The 14,196-nt window shown below is 49.2% G+C and overlaps 1 protein-coding gene across 1 annotated transcript in view; it reads left to right on the top strand.

Annotated features, from left to right (window-relative positions):
- Positions 1–14,196, top strand: part of Usp22 (ubiquitin specific peptidase 22) — a 23,142-nt gene extending 8,946 nt beyond the window's left edge. The window contains exons 4-13 of the mRNA XM_021176592.2: positions 2,082–2,183; positions 2,974–3,143; positions 4,509–4,656; positions 5,293–5,398; positions 6,589–6,747; positions 7,538–7,664; positions 8,666–8,757; positions 10,103–10,165; positions 10,606–10,755; positions 11,451–14,196. Coding sequence (XP_021032251.1) covers positions 2,082–2,183; positions 2,974–3,143; positions 4,509–4,656; positions 5,293–5,398; positions 6,589–6,747; positions 7,538–7,664; positions 8,666–8,757; positions 10,103–10,165; positions 10,606–10,755; positions 11,451–11,493 — 1,160 coding nt within the window. The 3' untranslated portion in view covers positions 11,494–14,196. The remainder of the gene's footprint in view (positions 1–2,081; positions 2,184–2,973; positions 3,144–4,508; positions 4,657–5,292; positions 5,399–6,588; positions 6,748–7,537; positions 7,665–8,665; positions 8,758–10,102; positions 10,166–10,605; positions 10,756–11,450) is intronic.

Below are 14,196 nucleotides of genomic sequence, written 5' to 3'. Positions count from 1 at the left end.
TCTTAGGCTAAAGGAAGCCTGCATCCAGTTGGCTCTGATTGGGAAATAAAGTTGCCATCGGCCAATGGCTGGGCAGGGTGAAAGAGGCAGGATTTTTAGGATTCCTGGTGGGGAAAACCCGCAGGGGTGAGGAACAAGGAATTTGGCCATGAGAGGGGGCATAGGACTGATCATGCTGTAAAGGAGAGGAGGTGAGACAGCTGAAATGTGGGTACAAAAGGATAGCGACCCCATGGGAGGGCTGCCCAGAAGGAAGCAGGGCAGCAAGGATAAAATACAGACTGAGAAATACCTGAGGGGAGTGTGTACTAGAAGTGTGTGCTCAGAGGGGATTAACAGTTTCCCACTACACAGACTTACAGCTTCTGTTTCCTAAATTTACATTTTATATAGTAAAAAACCACTTAGAAACTTTGAATGCTAGATAAGAGCATATGGTAGCAATTTAATTATTCCTTAAGTACAAACTACTGTATCTCTTCTTGGTGACGTTTAGAATAGTAAAATAATCCTTCAGTTCCCTACATATGTGGAAGGCACCCAGTTCATTGAGTGTTTGTTTGCAGAGATGGCGATCTCCTGTTAATCCATCATAAAAAGAAAGCTCCCATCATAATCAATGGTACACAAAGGTCTTTAAGAAATACCTTTATGGCTTTATATGCAGTGTAGCCTTCGTTAATAAAATCTCATATTTAACAACTGTATAAGCCCATAGTGAAGGAATTATATGAACGGAGTTTTGAATTTTTCGGGGTTGTCAGTGTGCACACCCTCCCGTCAACATCTGGCGTTCTGTCACTCCTCACCATGCATAGTTTGACTGTAAAGTCAAAACCTCTTACTGAACACACCATTTCAACAAGACTGTCTTTCTTATCAGTGAGCCCTGAGGATTGGGCTGACTCTGGCCCCGTTTTGGGCTCTCCAGCACATGCTATTGTGTGTGGCTTCTACCTGGGTGCCGGGATCCTTATTTGGGTTGTCATGCTTACATAGCAGACACATTAGCCAATAAGCTGTCTTCCCAGTGGAACAACTTTTAATACATAATGAATCTCTATAATGTCCTTAACATGGACGTTATAGACATTATAGGTCTGTCTGTGTGGTAGAACTTGATGAGGTAGTGAGATACGAGGAGCGAGGGAAAGCCGCCAGTACTGCGTTTGTGCAGACAGGCATCTGATTTAATGAATGAGCCCCCTCCATCAGCTCATACCTTCATTCCCAGGGCGTCAGCCTAGCCAGGCGATGCCCCTGTGGCTGTGGGTTCTGTGGGGCTCTGCCAGGGTCAGGAAGGAAGCACAGCTCACTTCGAGTGTCTCTACCCACCTCATCCAGACTGACTGCGAGAGAATCCCTGATCGGGGGTTTACCCTCAGCTCCACAGTATTCTGGAAAACATAGTACCAGAAACAGCATATCAGTTCCTTGTAGGAGAGGCGTCGTTGTCCTGATAGTAGGTGGAGAATGGAGCAGCTAAGCTTCCCTGGTGGCTCAGACTCCTGCACTCCTGGCAGGTGCTTGGTGGTTCTGGTGGCACCGTAGGTTTGTGTTTCTGTCTCTGTCCTTGTGTGTGCTTTCTGTCACAGGTACAGAAGTGTTAGGGAGCTTTATTCTTTCTTTCTTCTGGGTTTCCCTGGGTTTTCCCCTTTCAGTTTCCAGAGAGGTTCACAGTTGTCCGCGTTAACAGTGCTGGGTCTGGTCTGTCCCCCTTGATCAGTGAGCCCGTGTCAGTGTGCAGGGAGAGCAGACCACCACCATGCTTGGCTGCTCTTTATTGGAAACTCCCTTACGTTTGCCTTCCGTTGCTGGGAATGAAAACACTGACAAACACATCTTACACTTCCAGGTCACAGTCCATCACGTAGGGAAGTCAGGGCAGGAACTGAAGCCATGGAGGAAAGCTCATGGCTCACTCCACTATCTTTCTTATACACACCAGGACCACCTTCCCAGGCCAATTTGATGGAAGCAGTTTTTCAGTTGAGGTCTCCAGATGTGTGTCAAGTCATCGAAGCTTTTATTTACAAGAGATCTTAGCTAATGATCGCTGATACTGTTCTTCATCTCCTTAGGTGTTGGAGAGAAGTTTTCAACTTGGGAACCAACTAAACGGGAGCTGGAACTGCTGAAGCACAACCCAAAGAGGCGGAAGATCACCTCCAATTGTACCATAGGTTGGTGAGGGGTGTGCAGACTCCTGCTTAGACTTCTTTCCCAGAGTGGCAGTAGGTCTTGCCTAACGGAGGCCTCCTGGATTTAAGCATCCAGCTCTTAAGCACTCGGTCTTCAGGGGCTGCTGTAGATGTGGATGCAGAGGGGTGAGTGGAGATGGCCCCTTCCAGCAAACTGGCGTCTGCCTATTGGAAGGGATTCAAGTGTATCCAGTCAAAGCTGTTCATCATGAAGAGGTGACCTGCCAGTGAGTGAGGGCGTCACCTCTCTCCTCCACCTCCGAGGTGACCTGCCAGTGAGTGAGGGCATCACCTCTCTCCCTGCCTCCGAGGTGACCTGCCAGTGAATGAGGGCGTCACCTCTCTCCCCACCTCCACGAACTCTGTAGGCCAGGATGGACTTGAACCCTGAGATCCACCTGCCTCTGCCTCCTGAGTGTTAGGATTAGGATTAAGAGTTGTGTGTGTACAACACGCGTGCTCACGCACACACACACCCTACCTAACATCCCTCATGCTGACCATGTCTTCTAAAAAGAAGGAAATATATTAGTATATTTTAGGGCTTGTTTGGAAAACACTATGCTTTGTTAGACCTGCCTATTTTCATAGCAAACGCATTTGTGAAAGCATGAGGACCAAGTGGTGGGGCAGTGGGCGAGCGTTCTGCAGTCTGTTGGAGATGAGCGAGCACGGCGCCTTCCTCCTCTTCTCAGGCTGTTTGACTGACTGGTTGTGGCGTGGTCTGAGCTCAGTGCACAGGTGACCCTGCTCTTGATGACTTTCCATCCAGGTCTTCGTGGACTGATCAACCTGGGGAACACGTGTTTCATGAACTGCATCGTGCAGGCGCTGACCCACACCCCGCTCCTGAGAGACTTCTTTCTGTCGGATAGGCACCGCTGTGAGATGCAGAGCCCCAGCTCCTGCCTGGTCTGTGAGATGTCCTCTCTCTTCCAGGAGGTGAGTGCGGCGGCTGCTGGGGTGAGATGGCTACACAGCTGCCTTTCCCGTCTTTAAAAAGAGAGGAAATGGAATTGATGAAATCCTTGCCTGATTATCTTCCACTCCGTGACTATCCTGTGGAAGACAAGCTTTTACCAAGGGATTGTTAGAGATGGGTTGTTAGCTTGGTGGTTGGAGGCACACTGTTCACCTAGGAGAGGAGCCCTCAAAGTGGCAGGTGTGCCAGAGTCAACTTGTGGATGGCGTTTGTCTCAAGAGTCCTGCTGTCTGCCATGTGCATTCAGGAAATCTGCGGATGAGTACCTTCCCAAGTGTGTTTGTCAAAGGCTTCTGCCCTGCAGACTGGAAGCACAGAGACAGTGCTGAGGCTGTGTCCTTGATCTAATCCTAGCTACACTCGTGTTGTGCCTATCGATGCCTGTCCCTTTGCTCAGGGGTGGGACCTGTTCAGGCTTGATCTCAGGACCTGCGATCTGAGTAGACTCAGGCCAGGTATTAGAACTGAAATAGTTCTTTTCCCATCCCAGAAATAGCATGGCCCCTGCCCTGCACAGAAACCAGCAGCCAGGCCTCATTTCTTTCAGTGGTCTTTTACCGACTCTGCATCCAGGCGTCACTGATCAAGTGTTGTCTGGGTTGCTTCATGCCACAGCCCAGGGTTGAGCAGTGGACAGAGTTACACAGTGGCTTTGCAACTGAGATGACTTAGCTGTAAGTTGCCCATGTTTGCCCTAGTCCAGGCTATTGCTGGTGACTGGAGCTGTGGTAGTGAGCAGAAAGGTAAAACTGTTAGAGGCTACAGGGTAAGAGAAGGTATGCTGGGAAATGAGTCCTGGGCTTCACCGGGGCAAGCAGCTAGTTACCATGTGACTAATGCATCTCTCAGATTATTTTTTTTAAACTCAGGCTTAGTGAAGTCTAATTTGCACGCAGTAAAATATCCTAGTATATAGTTCTGTGAGTTGACAAATGTGTGACACAGGTTTTTGTCCCCAGAATTCCCATTCCCATGCATGTGATATGGATGGCTGTGTAGCACATTTCCCAAGGGTTGTGTATGTGTGACATTCCACCATCCTTGCTAGCTTTGTCTGTGTCTCCTTGTTGTGGTACGTGAAGGTCCATGTGGGCTCTCGCTCTCTGCCAAAGAACCTGTGTGGTGGTCATAGTGCAGTTAGTGAGGGCCTGGGTCAGACACTGTGGGGTGAGTTCCAGTTTTTAAGTTAACTTGGTTAAGCTGCTGTCCTTGGTTTTCAATATGCAGTATTAAACAGTCTACTGCAACAAGTCTGTGCGGCTGTGATGTTTTGTGTGATGAAGACTGGCGGGTGTCCTATTGTCCCTTTCCTTCTCTCTGAACAGTTTTACTCAGGGCACCGCTCCCCACACATTCCATACAAGCTGCTGCACCTGGTGTGGACGCACGCCCGGCACCTGGCGGGTTATGAGCAGCAGGACGCACATGAGTTCCTCATTGCAGCCCTGGACGTCCTCCACCGGCACTGCAAAGGTGGGCCTGCCACCATCTCCCTGCTAGGCTGGGGCAGGCGGCAAGTTTCCTTAAAAATGGTGTAGAGCAAGGCTGGTGTGCACCCAGATTGTCTTGCATAGTCCGTATAGTCAGGTTCTGTGTCCAGGAAGGAAAACCGCATGGTTGCTTCCAAGGAGTCCTCCGTAGTTTGTTTGTTTGTTTGTATTGATTGGTTTGGGGTATTTTGGGAAGCAAGGTCTCACTGTGTGGCTCAGACTGGCCTAAAGCAGTGATCCTCCAGTCTCAGCCTCCTGAGCGCTGGGATTTCAGGTGGGAATCTCTGTACAAGAGTAGAGATCCCAGAGTCAGTGTGCTAGCATACACACCTACGATCCCAGCACCCAAGAGGCAGAGGTAGGCAGATCTTCTGCCAGTTCAAGGCCAGCCAGAAAAATACCTTACCCTGTCAGGAAAAAAAGACAAGGAAGAATGGCATTACCACCTCCTCACACCCTCACCACCGGGAGATCTCTCATGAAATGAATGCCTTCACTCTTCATAGAGTGTTAGTCCTCCTGCTGTCCTCCCGCCTCTGCTGGGTGGGTGGGGACTTGCTGGCTATTTTGTACTGTCTTAATGACATCACTAATGGTAACTACACATCTCGTTCCTCAGGTGATGACAATGGGAAGAAAGCCAACAATCCTAACCACTGCAATTGCATCATTGACCAGATCTTTACGGGTGGGCTCCAGTCTGATGTTACATGCCAAGTCTGCCAGTAAGTGCTTCCACCAGCTAGACAGTCACTGTGAGTGTCAGTTTGCCAGGGCACTTCCTGTCCCACTTCCTAGTCAGCAAGGTTGACTGTTGTGTGGGCTTCGAGCCTAAAGCTCAGCACCACCTTAGGGAAGGCTCCTGGGTTCTGTGGTGGGCATGGTGGAGCTCCTACACTAGTTTCAGGTGAGGGACAGTTTTATTTAAACAGCTGTGCTCTGGTCATTTGAGATAAAATACCTCTGGTAGAAAAGACACAAGAAATGGAGAGAGAGATTGCCTGAGTCTGACGGCTCCTCTTCCCCTTGGAGGCCTGCCGGATTTCCTGTGGCACTCAGCAGGATGTCCTTGGCAGCTTCATACACATTTCTCTGCTTTCCTTATAGTCAAGGCCAAGACCCAAGGCAGATCGCCCCTGCAGGTGGCAGGTCACTGGCCCCTGTGGTCCAAAGCTGACATACAGTGACAGTTCTCTGCAGGTGTGCCCGTTGCTTAGTGCGTTCATCTTCAGAACAGAAAGGATCCTTTGGCAGTGGCTAGAGCAGCCTCCCCACCCCACCCCATGCCTTATCCTTGCTCCTCTGGCTCACCTCTGCAGTCTAGTGTTTTTATCCACTCCTGGCTTTAAAACTGGCCACAGTCCCTCAGTACCCACCTGCTGTCTGGACAGGGTCAGGACCAGGGCACAGGAATCTCAGGGTGCCCCTGTGGCTTTCCAGGAGCAGGGCTCCTTTGAGGCTTTGTCTCTGAGTAATTCCTCAGTCTCTGGCCTTGTATGTTAGCAACAGGTAGTCTTCAATTCTGGTCCTTATTTAGTCAATTTCTTACTCTTGAGTTTCCTCTTTTAAGTATTGTAACTTATGCCTCCTGGCAGGAGTCAGCCTTGTTAAATGTAGCAGACTTTTTTGTGGGGCTGCCATGTTTAGCCTGTATGTTCTGTGCATGGAGCTCTCTCTATCCTTGCTCATTCAGGGCACCTAGTTTCTGGGCAGTGTTTCTGCAGTGCCTGTTGTGAAGTGGATCCCAGAACAGAGTTCTGATTGTAGCTCAGGACTTTATACTTTGTGTGTCTCCTCAAACAAAGTCATGACTGTGGACCTATTTTATCCTGAGGTACCTTGTGGACAGATGGGCTGCCTCAGAGATAGGCTTCGGTCCTCATATGTTCTCATGTGTTTTCCTCTCTCCTTGCAGCGGGGTCTCCACCACCATAGACCCCTTCTGGGACATCAGTTTAGACCTTCCTGGTTCTTCTACCCCATTCTGGCCCTTGAGCCCAGGGAGCGAGGGCAGTGTGGTTAATGGGGAGAGCCATGCATCCGGGACCACCACTCTCACAGACTGCCTGCGAAGGTGAGACACACCCTGCAGGGTTAGTAGAATACTATCTCTCCCTTCCATTTGCTACATGATTTGATCTTTAAAATGATCGGAAAACAAGAAGAAAAAAATTACAAAGAAAGTTAGCAGGTCATTGTAGGTTTCCTGTAGCTATAAGGTGACATGGCGATTCTGGTGCCTTCACCAGTCCTCCACCATGACACCCACAGCACAGAGAGTGGACGGGTGTATATGTCACAGCAGTTGCAGAGGCTTCGCAGTCCTTCCCAGCCATGCCTTCATCTGCATCCACAACCCCTGTCTGCTCCTCACCCAAGCAGTCCAAGTCTAGCTTCCTTTAGGTTCTCAGGGAGGTTTGTGAGTGTAACCTCACAGCGTATCACTGTGGGATAGTCTCTTTCTACCTCTTGATCTCTGGCAGCCCAGAGAATTGTGTATAGGCATAGATCATACCATTCCATTGCTAATGGGTGGCCTGTGGGTGATGAACCATTTGTTTATTGAGCCATTTGTGTGTAGCTTTGTGTGGCTATGTGCTCCGTTCTGAGTCAGGTTGTGTTGCTGGAAATTAAAGAAAATTACCATTTCCCCAGATCTTTCATTAGTACTATTACATGTGTGTATACACACAGACACACAGACACTAAGACAAGCTTAAGAGAATCACGAAAAGATGACACCTTTAACTACTGGTGAACTTTGAGTGATAAAATAATCTGTTCCCCTTTCTTCCGTGTCTTTTATTTTTTCCCTTTCCATGTTTATTTTTTTAATAAAAACACGTTTTTTAAATGCCTTGTAGATTTACCAGACCAGAGCACTTAGGAAGCAGTGCCAAGATCAAGTGTAGCGGTTGCCATAGCTATCAAGAGTCCACAAAGCAGCTCACCATGAAGAAGCTGCCCATTGTGGCCTGTTTCCATCTCAAAGTGAGTTTCCCAGAAAACCAGCCACGGGGGCAGCCTTGTATTAGCCTGCAGCACAGCCTCAAACTCACCAGTGCACCAGTCCCAGGAAGCAGGAAGGAGGGCTGCCTCCTCCACTTTCTGTCCCTGCCAGCGTAGACCAGAGGGGACATCTGATGTCCTGCACTGTGATACGACACCCTGCTGCATGGAGATGGTTTCCCACTGAACTTGGAATTGAGTTGGCAAGCCCGGTGATCCTCCTGTCTGTGCCTCCCATGGTGCAGGGTTCCAGGTCCACCTCTGGCATTTTATGTGGTTGTTAGGGAGGTGAACTAAGGTGCTCAGTCAAGCCTGCGCAGCAAGCACTCGTAACTGCTAAGCCGTCTTTCCAGCTCCTCTTAACTTTTCATTTCACTAAAAACATACCTGGGCCCAGGCTAGGAGGTGTGAGTCAGTGGTAGAGCTCTTGCCTAACATGCACAAGGCTCTGAGTTCCACCCCAGAACTGCAGGAAAAAAGATCCAGAAAACAAACTCTAGACTGAGTCTAGTCTAGAGTCAGGACTAGGTAGTAGGCAGTAGGAGTTTGGGTCTGGTAGTGTTGCATGTATGGGTGCTTTGCCTGCATGTGTGTCAGTGCACCATATGTGTGCCTGGCGCCCACAGAAGCCAAAAGAGGGTGTCAGATCCTTGAGGACTGGCATTACATGAGCCAGTATGTGTGCTGGGAATCAAAGCAAGGTCCCCTGGTAGAGTAGCCAGAGTCTTTAAACGTACATATGGTCTGTTTCCTGCTCTTTAAAACTGTGAAAGATCAGTTTGTGCTGGGTGGTATGTAGCTGTAATCACAGCACTGGGGGAGTGGAGGGAGCCCAGAGGGTCCTGCAGTGTGCGCCAGCCTGAGTAGGCTTGTGAGTCAGGAAAACCAATCAGGAAAGTAGAAGCTGTTTGCTGGGCCTCCAGGCTTGGTCGCCTGGCTATTGCTCAGTCTGCTCACTGTTCCCCGCTCCCTTATCTCTGCAGCGATTTGAACATTCAGCCAAACTTCGGCGGAAGATCACCACATATGTGTCTTTTCCCCTGGAACTGGACATGACGCCCTTCATGGCCTCCAGGTAGAAAGGGTTGGTGCTCCTGTGTCTGAGTGGGGAGGCAAGTTGTCTATGGGTGCTTACCCAGTGCCAGCCTTTAGACGTGGGAATGACAGCTATCCAGGCCTCACCGTCACCCCAGGACTTACTAATCTTACTGTGGGCTGCTGTTGCCCCAGGACTTACCTGAGCTACCCATTTGTACTCTTACATCCCTCATCATTTATCAACTTTCAGACTTGGCCACTCAAGGCATACCACATGTGACATTTTTGGTTGGTGGAGACCGATTTTGAAATACAGATAAACAGGGTTGATTGTCTTCCTTGAGATCAAATCCTGTACCTCATAGACTACATCAAATTTAACCCTCAAAAAACTACAGTGCTTGCTAATGTCTTTGGTTTGCTGTCTGTGGCTGGCAGCTATAAGTGTGGCGGCTTAAAACAATAGAAATTTATTTTCTCAGAAGCCAGAAATAAGGAACTTGGTGAGAAGGATCCTGACAGGGTTCCCTCCTAGTCTCATCTAGCTCCTGGAGGCTCTGGGCCAAGACCCTTCCTGAATCTGTGTCTCAGTCATTGATCTGTTTCCTAGGTATTAGTGGTTAAGGATAGGGCCATCTAGACGGCCTCATGTCAGCCAACACCCTCTATCCTGTCTGCACAGATTTTCTAAATGGGTCACGTTTGCTGTTTTTGGCGTCAAGATGCAGGCAGTCCACTTCAGAAGCCACACCTCAGCCCACTATACTGTCCTGAGCAGGCTTCCTATTATTAGCCATTGATGCCCTTCCTTGTAGCTGTGGTACTGGGTTCATAGGTCACTGGCTGAAATGGTATATAGATCATCAGAGTTATCTCTTTGGAAGATGGGGCAGTCACATATCTAGGGATGGGGTGACATTGTTGCTGATAGCAAAGTCTCATGGGACTTGTCTTCTGCTTATTTTGACTGTAGGTAAACACACCAAACTAGTTTAAAACTTGGTATTTCCTGTTCAGTCCCTCCTCCCATTTACCCAACCTACTGCTAGTAAGTACTGCTAGTAAGTTACTTCATGATGTCCCTTATGCTCTTTTAAGGGTATAGTGTGGGGCTAACCTACACTGCCTTTCATTTGGTGTGTTACAAGCAAAACTCTTCACAAGCCAGTGACTTCAGGGTCCATGGGAATGGGGGTGTGTGTGTGGGGGGGGGCGTGTACCAGCACCAACACTAGAGGGCCAGGGAGCTCCAGCCCAAGCTAGAATCTCACCACCACATGGGGGCAGTCTGCCAAAGGAAACTGGTTCATATTAGTTAATGCTGTCATCAGAGCCTGTGTCTGTGGGGAGGTGGTAATTACAGTTTATTTCTGTTCTTGCAGCAAAGAGAGCAGGATGAATGGGCAATACCAGCAGCCCCTGGACAGTCTCAACAATGACAACAAGTACGTGGGGTTGCAGGGCCTGGGGCAGGGTGAGCTGGCATTGTGGTCATGCAGGTCTCTGCCCATGGCATGTAGGGAAGGGCACACACTCAGTCTTTCCCCGCTGAACAGTCTCCCTCCTGGTGGCAACCCCACTGTAGAGACCTGATGAGGGTCTGCGTAGGAGCTTAGCCTAACAAACCTGCTCCTTCTGGCCACGTTCCTCTTACTGTTGGTAGAACAGGCAGATGGCACCGACTAAAGTAGTTACCTCCACGGTAACTGCCACTGCCACCACCACTTGCTCTCGGTGTGGTTCTAGGAGATGTGGTTGCTGGCCCAGAGCTGAATGGTGCAGACTTGGCTCTCCCAGCTCTGCAGCCCACATATTCTGCTTTAGTTTGGAGGTGTTCTGCCAGTTCAACAGACCATAATTCAGCTGTCCTCTCCTTGCATACCAGATACTCCCTGTTTGCTGTCGTTAACCATCAAGGGACCTTGGAGAGTGGCCACTACACCAGCTTCATCCGGCAGCACAAAGACCAGTGGTTCAAGTGTGATGACGCCATTATCACCAAGGCCAGCATCAAAGATGTACTGGACAGTGAAGGGTACGTCTTGGGGAGCCCCATGCTGGTGCTTGTCTGTCCCTCCTGTCTGACCAAAGCCAGTGGCTTGGCTGCATCTGCCACAGTGTGCATATTCACCTTTGTTTAGTTTGATTTGTTGCTGAAGGGATGGTGGTTCTTTGGGTCAGAAGTTGCCTGTAGGCCATGATTGCAGGGTGGGAGTGTTGCTGAACAGAGTTACGCCTCTAAACCAGAGACTGCCGTGGTCGGCATTCGTCCTGAGCGTGCTGTGCAGTGGTTCGGGATCAGCTCCTCTGCTGCTTTTGTTACTTGTGCTCCATTTTTTGCCCGGAGCTTCCTTAGGATTCCCAGCCCCAGGGACCATGTAGACCACCTGCCGCAGATGTGGACGGTGCACGCGAGGCTCTGGGGTACCCAGGAGAGGAGTCAGAGAGAAGAGTACACTACTGTGCAGGGGTTGGGGTTGAGAAGACGTGGACCCTACATGAGGGTAGTGCCACTGTGAACAGTAGCGATAATGACTACAGGAAGTCACCAGGGCCACAGTCAGTCACTCCCTAGTAAGCATGGTGGTCAGGTTGGGTGATGGGAGTCACGTAGCATCTTTCTTGAGGGACTACAGTAGCCATTTGAAATTTCAGGCATGTGAGCCATTCTTAACTGGCATAGAAGTCTTAGAAGTTAGTACGAAACCCACTTTCCCTTTGCCTCCACAGGTACCTACTCTTCTATCACAAACAGTTCCTGGAGTACGAGTAGCCTCCTGCCTTGCTGGCCAGAGAAAGAGAGAGAGAAAGAGAGAGAGCAAGTTGGCAAACTTCCCGACATGATCCCTGCTCCCCCCAAATCAGAACACCATGGCATTCCTCCTGTGCAGGCGAGCCTCCCTCATGGCCTGCACTAGATGTGTCAGGTGGGATGAGCAGAGTGGAGTGCGCCCTTGACGGAAAGGAGCTGCCTCCCCAGCACCTGTCCTTTGAGCCTTGTAGGCAGGGGATGGATGTCTTCAGAGCAGACCAACCACTCTGCCTGCTGCTTCACCCTGCCATCCCACCTGCCTCCTTGAAAATGAGCCCGTCAAAGCTGTAGAGTGGGCAGAGATGGTGCCAGAGGGCAGAGTGCTTGCAGCCGCAGCCCTCTGGCATGAAGGGCAGAGGGTGTGTCTCTTCTTTCTAAAATTGTAAGATAGCCCCCAGGCCCAGGTTGAGGCCACCCGCAGGCTACAAATACATCTGTCCTACAGATAACTTAGCATCAACTGCATGTGGAAACATCGGCTCAGAGGTTCCCTTTGTTTTCTAGAAGTAGGTGTCTTCTTACCTCTACCCCATTGCTCTTTTTCCACGGTGGTGAGTTTCCTAAACGTGATAGTAGTGAAGTGAATGATCATTGAGTTATACGGAATTCTAGATGATCCTCTCCCCTCTGAGAGCATGTCTTGCTCTTTTGATCAGTGTTGTTTCCTTGCCCTTTGCCCTGCCTTCCTTCTCATACAGCTGGTGGCCAGGCAGATATCAGAGTCCCTGGTATCTTGATCTTTGCAGTGGATTCCTTGGTGGCTCCATTGACCCAATCCTCCCATGTTTCTTCTTGGTCTCTGGTCTTTTTGCCTGCCCAGGGAGGTTTAGTGGCTGTGTGAGATTTGAAGCTGAGTGGTCCAGGTGGAGACTGCATTGCATAGTGTCACCTGCTTGCCTCCATTCTGTGTTCACTATAGTTTCAGTTACAGCCAGAATAGGAAGACTCCATTACCAGTTCTGCTGGCAGGGTCATTCATGAAGTTTATTGTAAGATATTTTGCATGTATCTCTGGACAAGCCTAGGTTGTCCACTTCTGAGCAACTGGAATCTAGGGTCTTGGTGTCTCTCCTCATACCACTGCCTTACCAGTGGTGCTTACCCAGGAGCCTGTTGGCACCCACCAAGGAGTTGCCCATCAGAATAGGCAAGTATTTCCTCAGAGCCAGGCTCTGAGCCGTAGACCCATAGCAGGTAACACGTGCATCGTGTTTGCATAACAAGTACGGCTGTGATTTAAATGACATATAATTATGTGTACAGATTTTTTTTTTTTTTTTTTTTTTTTACTNTTTGAAAATAAGATTTTGTTTTTTCACTTACGGGCTATAAAAGAGCAGTACAGGGCCCAGCCCAGCTCCTTAGCTAGCGAATTGCGATGGAATGACATAGCTGTGGCAAAACTAAGTGGCCACTGCTCAATCGGTGTGAAAAATCACTCGAAGTCAGGGGCAGCAGAAACTTTGTCATGTAACAGTTGCCCTGTTCTCTAGTGTGTTTCTGTTTCTGCATTTAAAGTAAAGAACAGACTTGAAGCATGTTTTAGAAAAATCCTCTTTTGAGTACAGCTGAGCCTAGATTCTCAGACATGGACCATGTTTGTGGGACTCTACTGTGGAGATGCCCCAGGGGCAGCACATTGTATTTGTGAACAAGTCCACATGAAAAACTTCACTGCAGTTGCCACGGGAACCAGAGCTCCAAGCTTCCTGAAGGTCTGCCTCCTTGACACTCCAGTGAATGGGGCATCCAGAGCAGGGGAGATGAGCAGGTGTGCTGGCCAGGCCTGCCTCCTCTGACCCCACAGCACACGACCCATTTCTTCCTGTATTTGGGGCACTAAAGAGGACAGCAGCTGTTTTCTGTCAATGTGACTTTAACCTTTTATATCCGAAAGCATTCTCCTTCACCATGGTTTTAACATTCTAAACACTTCACTCTGTACCTGTAGCAAGGTCGGCCATCTCTATGGCTGGCGCACATGCATCTGGCCCTCCCTCTCTGTCCTGGGGTCCTCAGCATGCTGTCTCCACTGGACAGGCATGTGTGGATGGCTAAGGAACAGTTTATTTGAGCAATGGGCTTGGTTCTTTCAGTTGCCCCTCTGGATAGCAAGGCAGGAAAAGGGCTCCCCATCCTAGAACCACCTAGCAGATGTGCTCAGATGGTCACAGAAGTGCATCTCACCACGGGGCTGCATTGCCTACCCCTAGTCTAGAGTCGAGAGCAGACCTCTTCCATACACTGCTGGCGCCAGCTTCACAGGAGACTAAAGTCCTCTTCAAATGGCCTCAATGAGAGAGTAGGGCGTTGGGATGGATTCTGCAGTTCCTCTCTTTACCCCAGAAGTCCCCTCAAGCTGGGCACTACCCGAGTGTCCTACACCATGTGAACCTGAGTGCTGTATTCGGCTCAGTGTGTATGCTTTTCCTTGTGTAAAATCATTGTTCTTTTTGACAAGTGGCTTGTTTCATTTATTATAGCTTTGAAATAAAAAATCGTGAGGAAAAAAAAAATCCAATGATTATACTGTGGTTAGGAGTTTTATTACCAAGACATTTATGTCACTTTTCTTTCCCTTGTCATTTTGAGGGGCTATTTGACTCCTCCCTAATGGCTTTTAGTCTTTCCTATATCATAATAAAGCTGCATTTTATTCTGAAA

Source organism: Mus caroli, chromosome 11 (genome assembly GCF_900094665.2).
Source record: "Mus caroli chromosome 11, CAROLI_EIJ_v1.1, whole genome shotgun sequence".
NCBI lineage: Eukaryota > Metazoa > Chordata > Mammalia > Rodentia > Muridae > Mus > Mus caroli.
This window is presented reverse-complemented; position numbering and strand designations above follow the sequence as displayed.